This window comes from Ursus americanus, chromosome 25, assembly GCF_024610735.1.
Source record: "Ursus americanus isolate L20-20 chromosome 25, mUrsAme1.1.p, whole genome shotgun sequence".
Taxonomy (NCBI): Eukaryota; Metazoa; Chordata; class Mammalia; order Carnivora; family Ursidae; genus Ursus; species Ursus americanus.
In genome coordinates, this window is record NC_142151.1 from 38,236,367 (window position 1) to 38,258,635 (window position 22,269).

At 40.5% G+C, this 22,269-nt stretch overlaps 1 protein-coding gene across 5 annotated transcripts in view; it reads right to left on the reverse strand.

The window, feature by feature from the left end:
* Positions 1-14,409: 14,409 nt before the first annotated feature.
* SLC38A1 (solute carrier family 38 member 1) overlaps positions 14,410-22,269 on the reverse strand; it is a 68,205-nt gene continuing 60,345 nt past the window's right edge. For 4 of the 5 annotated variants that reach the window (XM_045801215.2, XM_045801217.2, XM_045801214.2 and 1 more), the window contains 2 exons: positions 22,083-22,180; positions 14,410-20,334 (listed from right to left, as the gene is read on the reverse strand). In XM_045801215.2, coding sequence (XP_045657171.2) covers positions 20,233-20,334; positions 22,083-22,180 — 200 coding nt within the window. In that variant the 3' untranslated portion in view covers positions 14,410-20,232. Of the gene's footprint in view, positions 20,335-20,911; positions 21,575-22,082; positions 22,181-22,269 lie in introns of those variants that run through there. The other variant, XM_045801218.2, reaches the window with a different exon arrangement.

Sequence of the window (22,269 nt, forward strand, 5' to 3'; positions counted from 1 at the left end):
CATTGGTGACCCTGCTGAAAGCAATTTCAGTGGAGTCATGTGGGTAAACCTGATAGGAGAGAGTTCAAGAAGAATGAAAGGAAATTAAGTGGAGACAGTAAATATACATAATTCTTTCTAGGAATCCTGCTACAAATGGAAAGGAAAAGAAATGGGGCAAGAGCTAATAAGGGTTTAAGAGAGGTGTTATTATCACTGTTGTTTTTAAATGGAAGAAATATAAATATGCCTTTATGACTAATAAGGGTGATCCAATAGAGAGAAAAAGATCGGAAGTGTAGGAGAGACAAAGTAAAATTGCTAGAGCAATGTCCTTGATTGAAAGACGTCAGAGTCCACATGTGCAGGACTGGCTTTGTAGAGAGTTCAGGTAGTTCATCCATGGTCACAGGCAGGAAAGCTGAGCATGTGGGAGACGATGCCATTTGGTGAGTACATGAGATGGTGTGAGTCTGGGGAAGTTCTCTTCTGATACTTCCATTTTCACAGTGAAGTAGGAAATAAAAATCATCTATTAGAAATGAAGATGGGAATAAGGTTTTGGGGGGTTAAAGAAAGAGGAGGTGTGAAAAGGTTATCTGAGAGAGTGGGAGAATGAGCGATCTTGATATGTATGATATGATGCCCATAGGCATTAGGGGCCCAGTTGTGGTTTCTGTTTATAAATTTAAAATGCAACTTGTCTGGAGTTTGTGGTTTTTCTCCAGTCATATTTAGCTACACAGGTGCAGACGCAGAATAGGCTGAGAATTGGATTTAACCAAGGGAGAAAAGGGAAGGCATGCTCAAGAGGAATTAATTGAAGAAAATTTAAAGGAGGGACAATTTTCAAAGGTACAGGCAACATCAAGGGAACCAGCAAGCACCCTTGCAGCACTTCAGGGTTGGCACCAGGAGGGAGCTGTTATCATGTCCAGGCTGCAAGGGCAGGAGACGAGTAGTTACCAGAACTCTGTGAGAGGTGCAGCTGCAGGAGATGGACCTGTCAGTCCAAGGCTGTGGCCTTAGAGAAACTCAGCCACTGCTGAACTGCAGCTTGACATGGAGAGAGCAGGGGATTAATAACCTGACTCCTTTCTCTCCTCCCCTTTCCTGCCTGCACCTCTCATTGGTTGGACCTAACTGGTAGCTAAAGGGTAAGGGAGTCTCATGGAACCATCTGTAAAGGGCAGCTCCTAGCAGACAGAGCAGAGTAGAGAAGGATGGAGGATGGATCTGGAGGAGCAAACACAGAATATCCAGCTGGACCAGCATTGTGCTTTTTTAAAAAAGATTTTATTTACTTATTTGACAGAGAGAGAGAGAGAACACAAGGGCATGAGGAACAGTGAGAATACAGAGGAATTGCCATCTGCTAAGGGTGAAGGATAGTTGGCCTTCAGATAGCAGAAGGAGTGAGAATAGGAGGTAAAGGTAGGAGGTGGTTGAAAAGGTCAAAATTGAGATTATGGAGGAGTTTCAGGTATTGACAATAACAAGGTCTAGATATTATGATGGGAGTGAGTGGCTGGGATAGGGTGAAAGACAAGGTCACTGAGAGTGGGGAGGTCAAGGAACTAAGAGGTCAGACCTGGGATCTGGTGCTATACTGAGTGGTGGCCACTGGGTTCAAGAGTTATTCCCAGACCAGTGCTTAGTATTATCAGATATGATAGCTGGGTCCTTCTGTTGCTCTGCCTGCTTGCCGCCTCAACTGGTGGCACTGGTTTTTGCCTAAGTCCTGGTTCCTAAGTTCCAACCAGTACTTTCTTTAGTACTATGGTCCCTTCTAGAAGTGGAGACTTGCCGTGAAGTCCAGGATGGTTGACTGTGGCTCTATGGCCTTTGGTGAAGTTTTCTGGCCAATGCCTATGGTTATGCTGAGCTGGGAATCACTTCTGATTTCCTGTTGTAGAGTTTCACCACTAGGAGGAACCTGGCCACTTTCTCCTTGGACTCTGTAGCTTTGTCAGATGACTGATCATGACTGAAACTGTGTGACGGTCCCTTTGGGCCTCCTTCACCTCCTCAAACCTTCAGAGTCAGTTTGGCATCTGGGTGGATTCCCTTAAGAGCCTATCCTCATGCAGAATCTCTTAACATCCCTACCTGTTCATATTGCTGTGAGGCCATTTCACCGTGAGTCAGAGGACTAAGTTATTAAATACTACTGAGGGGAGGACCTATAAATGGACATAGAAGTGGCAGGTACTAGACACATAACAATCTTTTCCAGTGGAATCCTAGGTCCAACTTCAAATCCTCCATGTTTAGAGTTCCTTCTCATAAATATTTGGTTCACATAGCATACCTTTGGGCTCATAGCTAAAAACCAAGCACAATGTTAAACCTTTCTGATAAAGGAAAATCATATGAGTTACATATAAAGCACATGATATAAAGCAGAAATAGCTTTCCAAATGCACTATAAATTTTTAGAGCTAGAACAATGATAAATATTAAAAGAAAAAAATGTCAGCGATAATTTGACAATGCTAGGAATGAGATGCTTCATCCACCTGACATAATAAAGCAGAGAATCAAAAGTCTGCTAAAAATCAGAAGTAAAGATGGAGGGGCGCCTGGGTGGCTCAGTCGTTAAGTGTCTGCCTTTGGCTCAGGGCGTGATCCCAGCGTTCTGGGATCGAGCCCCACGTCAGGCTCCTCTAATGGGAGCCTGCTTCTTCCACTCCCACTCCCCCTGCTTGTGTTCCCTCTCTTGCTGGCTGTCTCTCTCTGTCAAATAAATAAATAAAATCTTTAAAAAAAAAAAGAAAAAAAATAAAAAAGAAGTAAAGATGGAGAGGGTCTCCTGGGTGGCTCAGCCGGTTAAGTGTCTGCCCTCGGCTCAGGTCATGATTCCAGGGTCCTGGGATCGAGCCCGGGTCAGCCTTCCTGTTCAGCGTCAAGCCTGCTTCTCCTTCTCCCTCGGCCTTTCCTCCTCCACCACTTGTGCTCTTCTTTTGCTCTGATCTCTCTCTCTCTCTCAAATAAATAAATAAAATCTTTAAATAAAGATGGAGGAAAAGATTCAGTTTATAATAGTGACAAGAGCTGTAAAATTCTTAAGAATAAATTTTAAAAGGAAGGTATATGATCTATATGAAGCAGACCAGAAAATCTTTCTGAACGATGTAAGATAAGATTCACGTAACTTGAGAGACACTTTTGTTTTGGCTGGGAGGAAGACTCACTGTAAGGAAAATGTCTGTTCTTTCCAAATAAATGAGATGCATGTATTGGAATTCCAACTTGAATCCCAATAAGCTTAAAAAAACCTGGGCAAAATATTTTAGCGTGAAGATAGAAGGTTAAATATCTAAACTGACCAATAATTTTTTAGAAGGACTGAGGGGGCATGCCTCACCAATTATTAAGACATTATAGGAAACAACTATGACTGTGGTTAACACCATCTTGTGTAATTAAAATGCGCTGAGAGAGTAGAAATTAAATGTTCTCACACACAAAAAAGATCCATACGTGAGGTGATGGATGTGTTAATTAACTAGATGGCGGGACTCCTTTCACAATGTACACATGTATCAAATCATCATGTTGTACACTTTAGTCTTACAATCTTGGGGCACCTAGGTGGCTCAGTTGGTTGAGTGCCCGACTCTTGGTTTCAGCTCAGGTCATGATCTCCAGGTCGTGGGACTGAGCCCCACGTGGAGCCCCGCTTCAGACTCTCTCTCTCCCTCTGCCCCTCCCCTGCCATGTGCTCTCTCTCTCTCTCTCTCTAAAATAAATTAATAAATCTTTAAAAAAAAATAAATATCTTACAATCTTGTCAGTTATAGCACAATAAAGGTAAAAAACAAGAAAAAAAAGAACATTAAATAAATTGAAAACATTTTGAAAACCAAAAAATAAAAATGAAGAAAGACTCTAATTCCGACAGTGTTAGCACAGGACTGCAAATATTGATAGGAGGACGACTAGAAAGTCCAGAAACAGATCAAAATATAGGAACACTTAGTAAAACAAGGACATTTATATAATAAATGGTGCTGACCTAGTTACCTATCCATCTATGAGAAAAGTTCTAGTCCCCTCGCCCATACACAAATATCCTACAGATGGATTGAAAATCTTGAATGTTTTAAATAAAATAATAAACATGTTAAATGAAATTAGGATATTTTATTACCTGGCACTAAGAACTAATTTCTTTATAAAGACCGTAAATACAGGAAAGCCAAAGCCCATAAAGTAAAGTCAGCTTTATATGACTATATGAAAGCAGAATATAAAAGGATGCATCACCAAGTCTAAAAACAAACATAATGACTGGGGAAAAATTAATATTTGACAACATATATAGTAAACAAAGCATTCCTTTGTCCCTTTTACACAAAATAATAAGCAAAAGATAAACAATCTTATTGAACAATGGTAAAGAATGTGAATAGGCATTTCATAAGAAAGAAAATGAAAATGGCAATGAATATATGAAAAAAATGATCAATTTCATTAATAGTTTAGAACCTTAAAATAAAAACAAGATCCCATTTTTTCGTCATCACTTGACAAAAACTTTAAAAGTGTCACAACTTCCCTTTCTGGTGAGGATGCAGAGAAAGGGGCAGATATGTATTATTTGTGGGTGTGTGGATTATTACTAGTAGTTTAGAAAGTAATTTGGTAATTTCTATTAAAATTAAGTAAGACAGATCTTTGGCCCAGCCTCACTTTGGTGGTTTTTCTCCTAGAGAAATAATATACTGATTTATAAGGTCCTGCAGTCATGGATATTTATTGTAACCTATATGCCATAAAAAGCTGTTTGTCTATCATGGAAAAAGATTGAAAAAATATATATCCCTGGCTTATCCCTACCAGGGAATGCTAATGCATCCAGTCGTAGGATGAGTTTAATCTGTAGGTACTGTGTTGGAAGGAAATCCAAGATCATTTGTTAAGTGGGGGAAAAATTAGGTAATTTGCGTAGTGTTTACAGTATGATATACACTACTCTGAGTTTTTGTTCATGTTTTAATGAAGTCATTTAACCCTCACAGCAATTCTATAGAAAGGTTCTGTTACTACTTCCATTTTACAAAAGCAAAATCAGGCATCAAGATATTGAAGTAACATATCCGAGCTTGCAGATCCAATAAATTTGAATCCAGACAGTCTGATTTTAGAAATCATGTGTGTAACCACCATGCTGAAAGTTACATTTTGGATGTTCCAAAAACAGGGATTATTAACCATTTCTTAATACATCTCTGTAATGTTTGACTTGTTGCAAGGAGAGGCTTATAATTTTTAAAACACCTATTAAGCAAACCATTTTAAAATTAAATTTAAAAATTAAAAAGGGTTTTAATTACTATATTGTACACTTGAAACTAATAACACTATACGTTAACTAACTGGAATTAAAATAAAAACTTAAAAGGAAAATTAAAAGGGGGAAGAAAAACAAATCTGGGAGCATGATGCTGAATCCTGCACCTCATTATCCCACTTACAGAGGGAAAGTACTCAATGTAAACTCTTTAATTTATTCATTCACTCATTCAACAAATATTTATTGAACACCTATCCTGTTCTTGGTGCTGGGATATGGCAGTGAAGAGAATAGATATAGACCCTGCTCTCACAGAGTTACATTCTAGCTAGAAAGAGACAAACACGCTAACTAAAGCACTTCGGATGGAAAGAAGGGTTCTAGCAACAAGAATAAAACAAGAGAAGGGATACAGGGAGTGAGGTATGAGTGTTATGGGTAGGTGAGATGCTATTTTTTGTGGAACGGTCAGAGAAGATCTTAGGGATAAGGTGACATTTGGGAAGAGAACTGAAGGCAATGGGGTAACGCCACGTGGATAACTGTGGGAGGAGTGTGACAGCAGAAGGAAGAGCAAGTGCAAAGGCTCTGAGATCAGAATGCTTGGTGTGTTCAGAGAACTAGAAGGTCAGCCTGTGGTAGGGTGGTCAGGAGGAAGAGATCAGGGGAAGACCATGTAAATGAAGGATCTAGCCTTTTCTACGAGTGCTATGGGAAACCACTGGAGGATGTTGAACAGACAATGACATGATATGACTTACTAACCAATGGTGAGTATTAGTGGGTCGTTTCAAATTTGAAGGTAGTGCAGTATTTGCCATTCACTCCACACATAGACACTGCAGTGAGTGTCTCCTGAGAGACTTGTTGGAAAAGAGAATTTTCAAATGGCCTGGGAATGTTTTCAGGAAAGTCTGAGAAGGCAACTGAGCGTGATTCCAGAGAGTGATTGGAAATCCCATCCTCGTTTGAATGGATCCTGCTGACAGAATGTGCTGCCCTTGTGGTTTGCCTTGTGGCTATCCCATTCAGAGAAAGAACCTTGGAAAACTGATAAGGACACTTTGTTCCAGAAGGAGTATTGTTTGTTTGATTTTCAGCAAAGGGACTTACCTGAGGCCTGACCTCCTTCCGCCCAAAAACAAACAAAACAAAACAAATATAACCTCCAGGACTTTGATTTGTCAAGAAAGCTCAGAACATCATGGAGGAAATGATCATTTCAAATATATTTTACATACTGTGAGCCCAGGCAAACTTAATGTCTTAGGTTGGGTTCCCCAGAAGCAAACCTTAAGATTGATTTGTATAAAAGTAATTTATTAGAGAGTGTTCCTATGAAGAACCTACAGGTCAGGCTGGGAAAGGAAGGAACCAAGCAAGGAAGGATGTAGTGTCAAGAAAGTCTGAAGGGAAACTGGCTCCATGGCACAGGGGAGTTCTGCAGACAGAAGGCACACCTCTGTGTTGGCCCCATTGCTGCGCTATTTACCACAGCTTAGCAACAGTGACGCCTTACATCAGTTATTGGTCAAGTGCTGTGTGAGGGAAGAAATGCTAAATCCTCAGACATACAAATCACAGAGTGGACTCCACTGAAAATCTCTAAGAGAAAAGATCCAGGATAAGGACATCATTTGACTACCAAAGGGGTCTCTGAAAACGATTAATGCAAAGTATATCTCACTCTTTCCTTCATGCTCTTCCAAACCATCATGCTTCCACAGGAAAAAAAATCTTTAGCTCAAACATCAACTTGAATGTTTGAAAAATGAGAGCAAGATGCTTTCCCAGGCAGAAAAGATGGCTTCTTAACTACATAGAAGAGCTATCTTTTCAAAAGGTATAGACAGGGGGTGCCTGGGTGGCTCAGATGGTTAGGTGGCTTTGGCTCAGGTCACGATGTCCAGGTCCTGGGATCTAGCCCCACGTCAGGCTCCCTGCTCAGTGGGGAATCTGCTTCTCCTTCTCCCTCTGCCCTCTCCCCAGCTTGTGCTCTCTCTGTCTCTGTCTCTCTCTCTCTCTCAAATGAATAAATAAAAATTCTTAAAAAAAAACAAGGTATAGACGGTGCATAATACTTTCTCTGATGTCCAACTCCCAAGTGCTGAGCAGTTCATGCAGACTTAGTTGCCAGTTGCCTAATTGAGGAAAAAAGCCCTCAGTAGTGGTCAGGAACCTATCCTGCTCTCAGACATGCTTCGTTTGGCTACTTATGTTTAAAAGTTGATTTTGCAATATTTGCATAAAAGATATATTTTGCCCACAAAGAATGTATCAAAAATGTATTCTGTCTTCAGAGTATTCACATTATGAATAAAAGGCTGAGAATCAAAAATATAAAATAATCTATGCTAGGGGAACAGTGAGTATGGCAGCATAAAATATCACAACAGAGATAAGAATTTCACATCCTTTGGATAGTTTCCTTAATAAAAATAATAAGCCAAAGATAACACACAACCAATCTGAAGTAAAATGGTCAAACAAATTTAAAGGGCATTTTGAGCAGCTCCTGGGTGGCTCAGTCAGTTAAGCGTCTGACGCTTGATCTCAGCTCAGATCTTGATTCCAGGGTTTGAGTTCAAGCCCCATATTGAGCTCCATGCTGCGTGTGGACCCTACTTAAAAAATGAATAAATAGTGCCACCTGGGTGGCTCAGTCAGTTAAGCATCTGCCTTTAGCTCAGGTCATGATCCTGGGACCCTGGGATCAAGCCCCACACTGGGCTCCTTGCTCAGCGGGGAGTCTGCTTCTCCCTCTCTCTACCCCTCCCCTCCCTCCTCCCTCTTCTCCCCTCCCCGCCCCAGGTTCTCGCTCTCGCTCTCTCAAATAAATAAATAAAATCTTTAACAAAAATAAATAAAAATAAAGGGCATTTTGAGGAACTGATTATTTATAGGCATTTTAAAAGGAATGATAGAATAAGATTGCTAAATTTTTGGATTGCTAAATTTAAACAAATTTTTGGACGTTATATTCACCTAGACAGAAATCATTTGCATCTCTATCAGACAAAAATTGAGATGTTAACATTTAACACGGAAAGTTACATATTATAATGTAATATTTACATATAAATATTGTATATATAATTATGTTATTATATATTACAAATCACATATGTAAATATGTAATTACATGTTACATTTAAATATTATAATATATAATTTTACGACATATATAGGTGTCTTGCAAAATCTGGGCCTTTAGTCAATAGTAAACAGTACATCAAGCAAAAGTACATTCCTCTAAAAAAGAAAAAGTACATTCCTCTAGATGATTAAATAATATATGGGTGAGATTGGTAAGTAACATCCTAGTCCAATATTATGTCCTCTCTTTGTCTTATTTCTAAATTTTGGATAATTTTTTAAATATCTCTGGCTGTACCACTAGAGATTATAATTTAATTGGTCTGAAGAAGGACCCTGGCATAATTATGTTTTAAAGCTGTCCTAAATTCATAAAATACATAAAACCTACCCACCACCATTTTGAAACTAGCTATGAAGAGCCAAACTGTGGTTGAACAGGGATCTATCAATGGAAATTTTCTGATGCATAAGACCAAGAAATGTCTCTAGTTTCTGTCTGTGATACGGAGGTAGGCCACCTGGGAGCCTGAAGATAGAAAATAAAGACTGGTGGCTGGGTTTAGTTGGGGGGAGTGTTAACATATGGACTATTCAAGAGCTTATTGAGAAAAGAGAAGAGATGAACAAACAGCATAAAGGACAACAGAAACAGTAGAAGAAGAGAGACCTGAGTATGAATTGAGATAAGGAGATAGGAAGAGGGGCGCCTGGGTGGTTCAGTCGTTAAGCGTCTCCCTTCAGCTCAGGGCGTGATCCCGGAGTTCCGGGATCGAGCCCCGCACTGGGCTCCAGCTCCACACTGGGCTCCCTGCTCTGCTGGGAGCCTGCTTCTTCCTCTCCCACTCCCCCTGCTTGTGTTCCCTCTCTTGCTGGCTGTCTCTCTCTCTGTCAAATAAATAAATAAAATCTTTAAAAAAAAAAGAGATAGGAAGAGAATCTGACAGCATATTTTTCTTGTGAGTTACAAAAACTCACAGACATAGAATTGATGGGGCAAAGTTAAAAGCATTTAAAATATTAATAGACATTGCCAAATTTCTCTCCAAAAAAAGTCATACAGTTTACACTACCATCAGCCACATATGAAAATGGATGTTTCTTACATCCTTAGCGAACTATAATAGCAACTGTTTTGATTTTTGCCAATATGAAAGGAATAATTTCTTTTTTCTTTTTTAAATTTATTTTTATTTATTTATTTTTATTTATTTATTTATTTATATTTTTTATAATAATAAAGGAATAATTTCAAAAGGTATACACAGGTGTTCTAATTTTCATTTATTTACCTGTGACTTAGATTGTTAGACTGAACACCTTTTCAAGGTTTATTTCTTTTTCTGTTCATGTTTTATATTTGTGGAGCCCATTTTTCTATTGGGCTTTTTATATTTTTTTCTTGGTGATTTTTAAAACTTGATTTATTAAGGAGATTAGCTCTATGTCAAAGGCTATGTAGGCAGAACTTTAAGAAGTTTCTAGGTGCTGTCTTTTAAGACAGTTTAGTCACTGTTGAACAGGGAAAAGTCAATTGAATGGCCCCTCTTAAGTTCTAAATGGGAGTCAAACTGTCAGGCATCACCCCTAGGGAAAAATGTAACTGGAACATTTTTGTGGTTTATCTATGACTGTCCAAAGCCAAACATCCCTTGGAATGTTGAAACAGTAACTATTGTAAAGGTCAGGCAAATTTGCAGAGGCACCAGATAGGATTATGTCTTCTACCCAATTCCTTCCCTTTTGAGTTTTGTTTTCAAACCTCTTATAGTTTGAGATGATCTCAGAAGGGACAGGAAACAGTCCTAAGAGTCCAAAAGTGAAGCTCACCATGAGAGACATCTACAGTCAAGAGCTGAGATCAATACGAGGTTTAAATGCTCATGGATGGGGAAAGGGACAGGGTTGGTTCTGATACAGTGTGCAGCTATAATAGGAGAACCTTCTGAGCCACACATCCTGGTGGGCATGAGCTGGGAATAAACTTCTGGTGAACTGAGGCACTGTTCATTGCTTGGGCTCTCAAGGTGACAACCACGATAGCACTGCATGGATTAAGGTCATCCTTCCTCCATCACGTCAGCCCTCACAGAGCTGTGGAACTGTGAGGGCATTATTGCCGCAGTAGATGCAGGTAAGAAATTGTGCAGAGCTGGTGTTCAACAGTGACCCCGTGTGGCAGCAACAGAAGCTGCACAGCAGTGGGAGAGAGGCCTCATGTGAGCAGATTAAATTTACCAGTTAGTTCTCTTTTGCCCGGAATTTGGAAGCAGGCACCTCTGGAATCAAATGCCTCGAGGGTTCTTGGACATTTGAATGTGGGAATATCAAGAAAGCGATGTTGGACATCCTGGTAATTTGACCAAGGGAATATTTTGAATAATTTTGACCTCAAACTTGAGAGTCGGATTATACCAGTTGCAACATATGTGTGGCAAATGTGTTTCATCTCTCATTTGAATTTTTGGAATTTTTTTTTCATTTTGGCACTTTTATAAGTCATAGAGTTTTAAAGATTTATTTATTTATTTTGAGAGAGAGCACGCGCGCACACGAGAAGAGGCAGATGGAGAGGGAGAATCCGAAGCAGACTCCGCACTGAGTGCAAGTCTGCTTTGGGACTCGATCTCAAGAGCCTGACATCACGACCTGAGCTGAAACCAAGAGTCGGATGCTTAGCTGATTGGGCCACCCAGGCACCCCATACACAGAGAGTTGTAAAATACTTATTAGTCAGTTACTTCCTTTGTGACTCCTGTGTTTTGTAGCAAGAAAGGCCCTCCCTTCTCCCAAGATATTATATATATATGAGATATAGATAGGTAGTGCCAGAAAAATTGTGAAAAACTTTGGATTGGGCAAAAAAGATGACTGGACGATCTCTCAGTGGTACACTACACGGCTTTTCAAGGTCATATAGAAGGACACTGATGATAGGATGGATATCCATTAATTTCTACAGTATGTTAGCCACAGTCTTCCAGTCTCATTGTCAAATAGGTTTCTGCTTCCTGAAACTTGCCCGAGTCTCTGCAACAAACTGCAGGCCAAAATCTGGTTCTTAAGCAAAGACAAACTGCCCAGAATCTCATGGAGCTGGATCGTGCCGAGTACATCCAACTATTGACACTTCAAAGAATAGACCTTAGGTCCAAGCTTGAGCTGACACAGCTTCGACAACGTTCAGGCTGTACCTGGGCGGTGAGGGTGGATGTCCAGGACTCTGTTCCGGAAGCAGACAACTTTATCAAAGCAGAATGCTGACCCAAGGTCCCACAGAATAGAATTTCACGGGATGAAACGAGCCGATGAGGGAAATTTAACTGTGGTAGTGTTGAGGCTGTCGTAATGCTCTATTTTCTGGATATATAAGGAGGCCATTCTTCTTCTTAAGTGACCTGTAATCTACAACAATCTGGTAGACTCCGCTTTTGTAAAGTGAAATTAAACTTTTTTTTTTTCTGCCTCTCACGGAACTTCCTACCTCCCCAAATTAAAAAGCTCTGAGTTCCTTACTTTTTCAAAGCAATATACTTATTTGCATAGGTTCAACAAGAATCTTTTCCTTTCTACCAGTATATAATCGGAAAAAATTGATCTTGTAACCATAGCCTTTCCTGGAAGGTCAAATTTGAGAATGATGCTCATTTAATCAGTTATATCAAACAACTCTAAGGAACAAAGGTTGATTTTACTTATGGAGCCAATGCCTACAAAACCATCCCAGGAAAATTGGCCTTAGTACCATTTCTAAAGGTGGTAAGAATGGGGTGGGGGGTAGGACACGGGACTCAAGTAGGGAGGAAGTCACCCACATTTATAGATAGTGCAAGCAAAATATGGTAGTTTCTTGGTGCTCCTTCCCCAGCCTTGAGCTAGCAAATAATAGAGACATTTAAAAGTACAATTCTGTGGCTCCAGTTGCTGTTCAGTACCCCATGGCTCTCAATTTTCAAAGCAAACCCAAGGAACCCTACATGATGGATTGACACTTGTGGCACCTATGAAAAGAATCAGGCCAAATCTAATGAGTCCAGCTCTTTTTTTATGATCGAGAATAATCTTTGGGATTTCTATGGTCACAAAAAGGGAAGTTGTTAGGGAAATTGGAAAGACTTTGAAAGGGGCAAAAAAGGCTACTTGGAATACTTTGATGGAATACCAGATATCTCTTCTGGGTTATCTGATTCTATACACATTTTGCTGGGGGGGGGGGGCTCGAGTTATATTATAACCCTGTAAATTATGGAGAACCGATGTAGAAATGATTACTGCCCAGAGAAGTAAAAGAGTTCTGCTGGTGGAGATGCAACTGATTTCCCCGTGGATAAGGCCGGTTTTGTGTCTATTAGCAAATTCATTTCAGCTCTCCTGATTTTAATGTATGGGTCTGTTTTTTGAATTATCCTTTGAACCACTTGTTTAAGCATCTTACTTGTTCATTTATTAATAAGGAGCTAAAGAAAATTTTTGACGTATGACAGCTTTATAAAAGTCATGGACTTTCATTTGTGAAAAAACGTATGTATCCACATGTTGTGCATTTGAGCTCTCTTTGGATATAAGGGGTGAACCAGGGACCCAGCTTTATTTACTCCAAAAAACTAATCATTTTTTCATAATTTATTGAATAGCCCTTACTTTTCCTATTAATTTAAAGGTCCCCATTCTGGTATTATTTGGGCCATTTATGTGTTCTCTATTATGATCTATTTATTTATTTCCACATCGGTAAAAATCTATTGTAGGTGCTACTACTTTATAATACATTTTGATAATCTGACAGGTTATTTTGTGTTGCACTGAGCCCACAGAGGAAGAAAAGATTGTCCTGCCAATTTGGATTAGTCTAAAATTTAAACTAATTAAAGATAAAACATTGGTATACAAAAAATTGGCACAGTTATTTGGGCCTCATCAACCCCTTCCAGACTATCCTAACCAGAGAGAATACAATTATGAGTCTAGAAGGTAAGCAAACAGGTCTTCTGAGTTCTAACTTACTTACTTCTGCAAAGTTAGTAAGCCCATAGTTTATTCCATAGGGGAGATAGAGAATAACCCTTACCCAATTATGTACAAAATAGGGCAGAATAGAATAGTCCTGGCAGACATTCATGGCATGATAGTGGAAGAAGTCAGAACTATCAAAAGCACTGGAGGAGTGAACCTTTTGATTTAGAACAAAACCTGCTCATATGCTCGATGGCCTTTTGGATTTTTGCATTTTAACAACTGCTTGACTTTGAAAGTAGTAATTACTTACACTCTTTGCCTCTGGGGTTTTGATCAACAAAGGATTAGACAAAGAGACGCATATGGATAACAGTTATCAGCTTTATTGCCAATGAAGCTAAATTGGAACACACAGTTTGGACTCCTGTGCTTGAGATTTCCAAATTTCCACCTTGAGGTCCACACGTGCACCGGTGCTCTACAGAATGGGCTATCATCCAGGCAGCTCAGGGAGCATCAAGAAGGGCCTCATACCCAGTCATACCATGAAGGCCCAGGTTGTTTTTGCACTAACCCCGTCTACAAAAGGAATCTGGATATCAGAGTCTGGCCATCTTGCTGTTCTGATAAAACTTGCCTAAGATCATGGGGAGGAGCCAGGGATGGACAGAGAAAAGATCAAGCTGCAGAAGCTTTCCCCTTAAAGTTCTAGGGAAATGGAAGTGTTGATAGAATTTTCTGTTATGCGTGGCTACAATATGAGTAGAGGAAGACTCAAGTCCTTATTACAACATAGTACAGAAATTGAGATCCATAAAAATGAACCTGAGCTTAAGAAGAAAATACTATGCTCAGCCTACTCTGATTACAAAGAATGGAGAAACATGTAATGTTTCAGATCAGATAGATTTCTATCAGAAGTATTTTTTTTTAAGTTTGGGTATGTAAATAATAAGCTTTCATGAACAGGTCATGTTCTAGAACCCTGAAAAATGTGTGCAAATCTGTCTCCAACAATCAAATGCCCCCCCACCCATTTTAGTATTGCATCCCAAAAGAACGAAGGCAAAACTCAAAAATACTTTTAGTTCACATTTTTAATGTTTAAAAACTATGTTAACAGAGCAATTATAGAACAGAATTTCTTATATTTCTTTATTTACACCACATCCTGGGGGGAAAATAAACTATTTGATTAACCATGAATAGCAAAGTTTTGTGACGTGTGACTCACTTCTATCACCCATCTGAAAGTCATTTACAAGTTTTTACATTAATAAAACAGTGGTGTGCTACACATACTGGACTTACATGAAGTCTAAAATACAACTGGACTCTGGAGAGTGGATTACGTACCAATGGTCAAGATTCAAGTGTTTTGGGAAAAAAATGACTTAAGACAGTCTATGTTGGCATCAACACTGAAAATGAAAGGCAAACATGCAAGACTTTCAAAAGCTTGATAAAATAACGGTCCTTTTTTTGTCCTTCAAATTTGTGCTCATAGTTAATGTTCAGGTTTTTCCCCCCTTTCAAAGATCCCAAAGTTTGGGAAATGCAGCAATTCAATTTAACTTTGAAAAGAAAAACTCTCCCCAACTTCTGTTTACATAAATACTTGTAGTGGTATCAGTGTTAATAGCGAAAGAGCATTATGAAGAAACAGTTTGTCATTTTGGGTATATCTATTTCTATCTGACAATAATTTGGGTCTAAATATTCCTTATTTGTAGCTCAGAGGATTATCTCTTAAATAATTGTCTTAATACCAGTATAAGAAATCAATGCAACTATTTCTCTGACATTTCGCTTTCTGAACAGTTAAGTAAGATGTTTAGATTCCAAGTTTACACTGAGAGAACGATGTTACCTGGGTGAGAATAAATTTTTCTAATTCCCAAACAAAACCACTAATATCTATGACAACATTTATTCTTGATATGCAAATACTAGATTCTTGATATGCAGACTTCTATCTCAGTGTGGATCAACAACTGCAAAAATATACAGCCTCCTATTTATTTACAACATATTTACATACAAATGAAGTATTTCCTACAATAAACCTCAGCTGCATAGATTCTTCCTTTTAAAAACACAAATTCAAGCCTGTAGACAGTTCACAGCCCTTCCTCTGAGAAAACCCTAAAGGAAAATGACTGAGCCTTGTGAATTTTACAATTTTCAAGAAATTTCCCTTTTAGATTTAGTGATATTTTTCAGTTGTTGGCCACCCCATTCCCAATTTGTACCTGAAAGCCCTATATCATCCTACATAATTGTGTAGATTTTAGAGGAAGTATGTTCTGTTGCTAAAGGATTCTCAGATCTGCCGTCTCAGGAAAACTGTTTATTAGCACTGCTAAATGATAGTCTGTATCTTCTTTGTTTTGAGAGTGGCTACAAGTTGACAGTGAAGTGGAATGGAGGAATTGCTCTTTCTAAGCCTCAAGCCATTGCCATTGATTAACTGAGGGAAACTAGAGGCTTTTGCTCTGAGCCGTAAGATCAAATATCTGATCATGTCCTCAACCTCTTCCCCACCCCATAAACGTGCTGCCCAGCACTGCGATCTACTGAAATGGAGCCAAGCCCTACATCCTTTTCTGAGCAGTTTGTAGATGCTTATGCAGTACAGACCTTTCTAGAGAATTCACTTTAAAAGGAGGACAGGCTCGGTCGTTACACAACGCCGACGAACACTGTGGAGAGCTGACTCCTGACACGAATTCAGTATTTCATCTAAAGCTGCATTTACAAAGGGTGTTTTCCTTCTCTGCAAAAACAAAACCACTTCACTTTCATTTCTTCACAGCTTCAAAAAATGTCATCTTAGTGCACCTCAGCCCGGGCAGACCCGACTGCAGGCAGCCTTCCTTGACCACTGTGCACCGGCACCGGCATTTCCTAGGAACCATATTCTGAGGTAGGACTGATAGGGGAGAAAAAAATGAGATACGAATTGACCTGGAGTGGTTCTCACACTTAATGTGCATCAAGATCAGGCAGGGGGCTTGTTCAAACCCAGCTGCTGAGGGCTTCCGCCCTGAGTTTCTGATTTCATTAGTTCTGGGGTGGGGCCCCAAACCCTGCATTCCAACAAGTGCTCAGGTGCTGCTGCTGCTGCTGCCCACCTGGGGACCACACTGTGAGAACCACTGGCTTAGAGGCTGGAGTCCAACTCCAGAAGGAAGTCAGCTATGGGGCAATTGCTGGGGTGTCCTCTCAAACACAGGAATCTTACCACAGTCCCTTGTCTACCCCCAGCCCCATGACCGTCACCCCTGGGTGCCTTTCTCAACAGGGTCTGCAAATACAAAGAAGGAAAGTCAGTAGAGAGCTTTTTTACACCGATCTGATTACTAGGCAGTTAAACCATGGTTCACTAGCACGAAACCCATTAAAAGTGCTGTGTGCTGGCTTCAATGACGGGCACACGGGAAAGCTACACAGCAACAACTGTTCTGTAACCGGCAGGGGAAGAGACAAACTATAGGAGCAAACAGAAAAGTCAGGCCAAGCCTGAGACCTCCAGGCAAAAGAAAGGATACCAGCCGAGGAATGTCCCTGGCAGGCTCACAAGAGGCCCCCTCATCCTCCTTCCCCTCCCCCTACCACCAGGTTCTCCGGTGGCCCTGGACTTCTTCCCCTCCTTTGCTGGAGACTTGCTTCAGGCCCCGCTGGTCTCCACTAACTGGTGGTGACCATACCCCCACCGTCCGGCAGCTGGCCATGTGGCTGACATGGGCGGTCCAGATTCCATTAACAGGAGTGACACACTCTTGGCAACTCTGAACAAATACTCCTTAGAAACAATGTTATTTTTGGTTAAGGCTTTTTAGCCATCGTGTTGTATTATCCTATTCTGCTAAATGATGGGTCTGACCATCTTTCCTAGCTGCTTTGGGGGCCTAAACGCCATGTATAACCTGGTTTTTAGAGGAAAATACATTCCAGGTTGCAAACAACCACCTAACAGGGTTTTGCAACATGATCTGCTTATAAATTGGGGACAGCCTGTGTTTAACAAGACTAGATTTTTTTCCTGTACACACTTTCCTACTCCACTCCCAATAAGTAACATTAGGTAAATTAGGGATTTACAGTATATTGTGTTATAATAACTAGAGAACAGTTCTAAATCCAAAGCATGAAACTGGCACTGTTCACTAGTGTTAAGCTTCTATCTACCAAAGGAAAACGTGCTGCTCCCAATGGCTAAGGTATAATATTCTTTAGTCTACTAATTTAGCAGAAAAACTTCTATAGCACTTGACTGCTGTTTAAATTCTACCTAACATCTGTGATACATGTATTTTTGGCTATCGGTTCACTATTCTGAACAAGAAGAATTACTGCAGTACACTTTACAGCTAATCCCACACAAATGATGTAATTAATCTGTGGTATTTGACAAATTACACTAGGGTCTATTATATCCATCCGGTGAAAAATAAACTTAGATAAACATACAAAGAAGATTTTTTAAAACCTGCAGTATCACAGACATCAACAACGTGCCTCCTCTAAATAAATATTTTAAATAATAATAAAAATTCCCTGTACTGACACATAAAATCCAGAGATCCAAAAATATCACTACCCATCCCAAGAGTTAATGATAATTTTCTGAGTTGACTTTGTGAGTGTAAAATGAACTGTTATAAATTAATAAGGAAAATAGAAAGTAGCATAGTATTGCTTGCAAACTCAACTAGGTATCTTTTTTTAATGGAGGGTCAGTCCACTACCTGGCTATTTCATTACTCGGTGCCCTAGACAAGCCTCCGAGGGCCAACTGACTTGTTTTGCTCAGTTTCTCTCCCTGTTCATCCAATATGGAAGACATTGCTGAGAAGGACAGAGGTGGCTATGGATTCTACTAGGTTAGGTATTCAAGTATGGGTAGGTATTCATATCTAATTACCTGACCTCTGACCCAATGTGGATGTAATTCTGGAGCAGTACATTAAAAGCTACGATGATCCTACCAAGAAACGCAGGAAATAACCTTTCCTTCTCCCCCAAGAGGATCACAACAAGGTGCTTCAATGCCTGCCTTTTCTATGGAACATTAGTCTGTAAAGGGGGAGGGGGCAGTTCCTTGTTACTCCCCGTGAATGGTGAGCAAAGGCCTTTGGGGATTTGAGTGAGGGAGGAACAGAACCCAGAGCTAAGTGCTTGGAAATCCTGCCAAGAGTCTGCGGTTAGATTCTACTTATCTCTGGATAAGAAATCCGTGCTCGGTGAACTTATGTGTTTGAGAAATTCAACCAGAATATAAATAAAACACAGGTCCTATTTCAAGAGATCAGCTCACAGAGCACAAACATTTCTTACTGTGTGATAGAGACAGTCCAATCACAGGTGATGGCCCACCTTCAGGAGGGTGCAATTCTGAGTTTCCTTACTGTCCCCCAACTTTCCAAGCTATGCCTTGTCCCCAGCTCTCTTCTTTTTCAGTCTCTGTGTAATTTCCTTCCACCTCCTTTAGGAGATAGTGGGGCTGGAGTAGGGTGTGAGGCAACTCTGTCCTCCTGTGTGGATCATGTCGGGCAGGCAGTAATGGCCCATCCCTTGGTTGGGGACGAGAAGAGGAGACAGCACAGGCACCAAAGTCCCCATCTGAGGGAAGGAAGGTACACTGATTCTGTCACAAGTTCTTCTCAAAGGCTATCTCTGAGGGTTCTTTTTCTTTCTTTTTTTTTTTCAAGACTCGGAGTGGATTGTTGATGGACAAGAAATAGGAATGAGGCTTATTTAAGGTACAAAAATCTTGTATTTGTAATAACCTAAATTTATTGATATAAAACAAGTCTTTTAAAGACCCCCTAAAGTACCCAATATAAAACAGGAATTACTTATCCTAGATCACCCTTGGTTAGATACACATTATTCCCTGTGCAAAAAGCTGGTGGACATGAGTAAAAGCCGCTGGGTTTATAATTTAAGAAAGTGTTTTTCCCCCCTCAACAATACAGGTGTAGGGTTGAAGGCTATCTGCATCAGAGGAATATTTTCTTAGGCATTTTGGATGCTCTTTTTGCAATACTCTTGCTTCTCAATTTATTACAAAGGTGTCATGGGTCTCCCTCAGTGGAAGGTGACTCAGATTAGAGTAACTTTGACACAACTGGCCAAGAGGGAAACAAAACTTCATTTGCTAGATAACCCAAATGTGTAGCTTAATATGTTTACCAAGGTAAGAAATCATTCTCACTCCCTTCCCAGTGGAGAATGTCCCTGCATGCAGCAGAATGTAGTGCCAGTGAGGCCACTGGACTGCCAGCGCCTGGCTGCCGGGTGATCAGGGCCACCTCAAATATCGGGCAGACCCTGACCCAGCAACGGCACACACCCCGTCGCTCTCTTATGATTACCCCTGTGTGCTATGTTAACCAAAGTAGGCAAAATATTTACGAAACCATTGTTTTCTGTAAAGCAAAATAACTATATACAATTCAGGATTCTTTTCTCTTCTAAAAAGGTACAGATGGCATGAGCGGAACATCGGCAGGAAAATTATTTCGGAACCTGGATGCATAATAAATAAACATGATAGATGATTATGATTTCAAAGTTCTAAGGGATCACGAAGTCATAAAAAATAGAGTTAGGAGAGTGAAAAACAACTGATTGTGACGAGTACTGAGAAATACGACTGCATGAAACTTAAAAAAAAAAAAAAAATCCACAATCCTTAATTGATCCCAACTCTTAGAGGGACAGGAACCATTATAGAAACAGGTTTCAGTTTTGCTACCGAAGTGTTATTCCATTTTAAGTATCTTGTGAATTTCTGGTTTGCTTCTGTAAACTTGCGAAAGAAGTGATGAGAGATTGCTGATGTGTGGTGACATGACCGAGCCGTGGGCCGGAACGCTTCCTGTCCTCAGCTGGTCTCAGTGGCCTTCGTCACTACTTGATGAGCAGGCCCAGTCGTAGATGACCAAGGGAATGCTGACCAGGGAGAACAACACCCCCAGGACCAAGAAAAGGGTGGCCTGGAGCAACATAAAGGCATGGGTTATTTTCAGAGAAGCCAACATCTCCCACATACACCTGGGGAAAAAAATAGAAATGCTTTTCCCTCTCTTTTTGTGTCCCCTTGTATTTGGAGTTTGTTACAACCATTGCCAAACTGTGAGAATCATTCCAAGATTGTATCAAGGAGGGCGAACCCAGAACTAGCTACGCAGGGCCATCCTCCACATTCTGTTCTTGGACTTCGTGGTCACCTCAGAACGAATCTGTTCTGTAACTCACTAGGTATCCTTACAGTTTCTAAGATTACAACAACAACAACAACAACAACAACAACAAAGAAAGGCCTTTGAAAATGTACGGGTCATTTTGTTACTTTTCACCAACCGAGGTTATCACTGGCAGGCAAACATTTCTTTTTGAAAAAGTGGGGAAAAAAGATATATAAAAGCAAAGTCGATTTGATCAAGTGAAATGGGAAATGGATGTCCAGAACTAAGTTACTCTAAGGGTTGAGGAAGGCCAGAAGGGGGACAGGTCACTAAAACCAGGATCTGGAGAACATGAGATTAGAAATTGCTTGGCCTTGGAAGTATCCAGTGAGAACTTTGCAGGGAGAAGGCTGAAGTAACATGAGAGCCAAGGGGGCTGGACTGGAACCTGGAGGATAGAACTAAGGGAAGGAGAAGAGACAAATGGTGGGGTTGTACACAGGCTTACTCTCGTAGGTCTGGTCTAACTCCCAGTAGGGCCCCACAAGGACAGGAGCCCTTGTCTAATGCCATCTGCTAGCTCCTACTACCAGTTTTAACACGGGAGCAGGGTTGGGGAGGCCCAGAGAACTCATGGGCAACAGGCCCCTACCACTTTCAGATGTAATCTAAGTGTGTTTTACTGCTATGCCAGAGTGACTTCTCCTTCTCTTGTGAAGCCCCTACTGGTACGGTTTAGAAGGACTTGGGACTTATGGTTTCAGGGATAATCCTGCTGGGGAGGTAGATGCTGTACCAGCATCAGTGCTGCTTCTCCTAAATGCACCAGGATGATCCCTCCTGCTTCCATCTCTCACCCGGGCCTGTTGACTCGGGTCATGTGTGCAGCTGGAGCGCTTACACTATCTGGGAGGGCAGCTGGGAAGCCTTCTTCGAGGCCAAACACAATGGTGCTCCAGAAGGTGCTCAGGCAGCAGCCACTTCACCCCTGCTTCCCTCACTGTCTCCAAGTGCACCACCTTCAAGATGCCTTTGAACTTCACCAGACCTGGAAACAAGAATCCCAATATAGAAAGGTAGTTTCTGAATCCAGGTCTGTTGTTCCAAAGTATTTCTGTCAAATCATAAAAAGGCTCTTTAAGTGACCTCAGCCGTTTTAATGAAGGCATCCCATGTTCCCTGGGATGTCCCAAAGATTTCCGGGACCAGGAATTGTACAAAAACAGTGGATTGCATTAAATCTTCGAGTCCCTCTCCCTTTCCTAGCTTCTAAAGACAAGGCATCACCTTACAGAGACACAGGATGACAAACGTCCAGTTTCCCAGCTGGCCCTACCCTAGCTCAGAGCAAAAGTTAGGCACAGTAAGAGCAACACATTTTGAGAGAACAGATCAGATTCTGATAGGATATTTTAAATCTCCCAAAGGGGAAAACTATAGGACTGCTGCTCCCCTCCTGAGGCCGCTAAAAGTAGGATTAGGTGCGGGAGATGGGCTACTTGGTAAATAAATGAAAAACTAATCAGAAAAATTAGAGTGGCTGGCATGAGACATACCCAAATTCTTTGAGTTCCTTTATCTCCATCCTGGCTTGTGATTTTTAAATAAAGAGATGAAGGAAGAATGAAAATAAGCATATTAGCAGATGTGACTCCTGTAAAATAAGAAAAAAAAATTGAAGTTGTTATGGTGAAATTTTAGCTTTCTAAACAGCTGTTGTAGAATGATAAGTGTAAAGTTCAT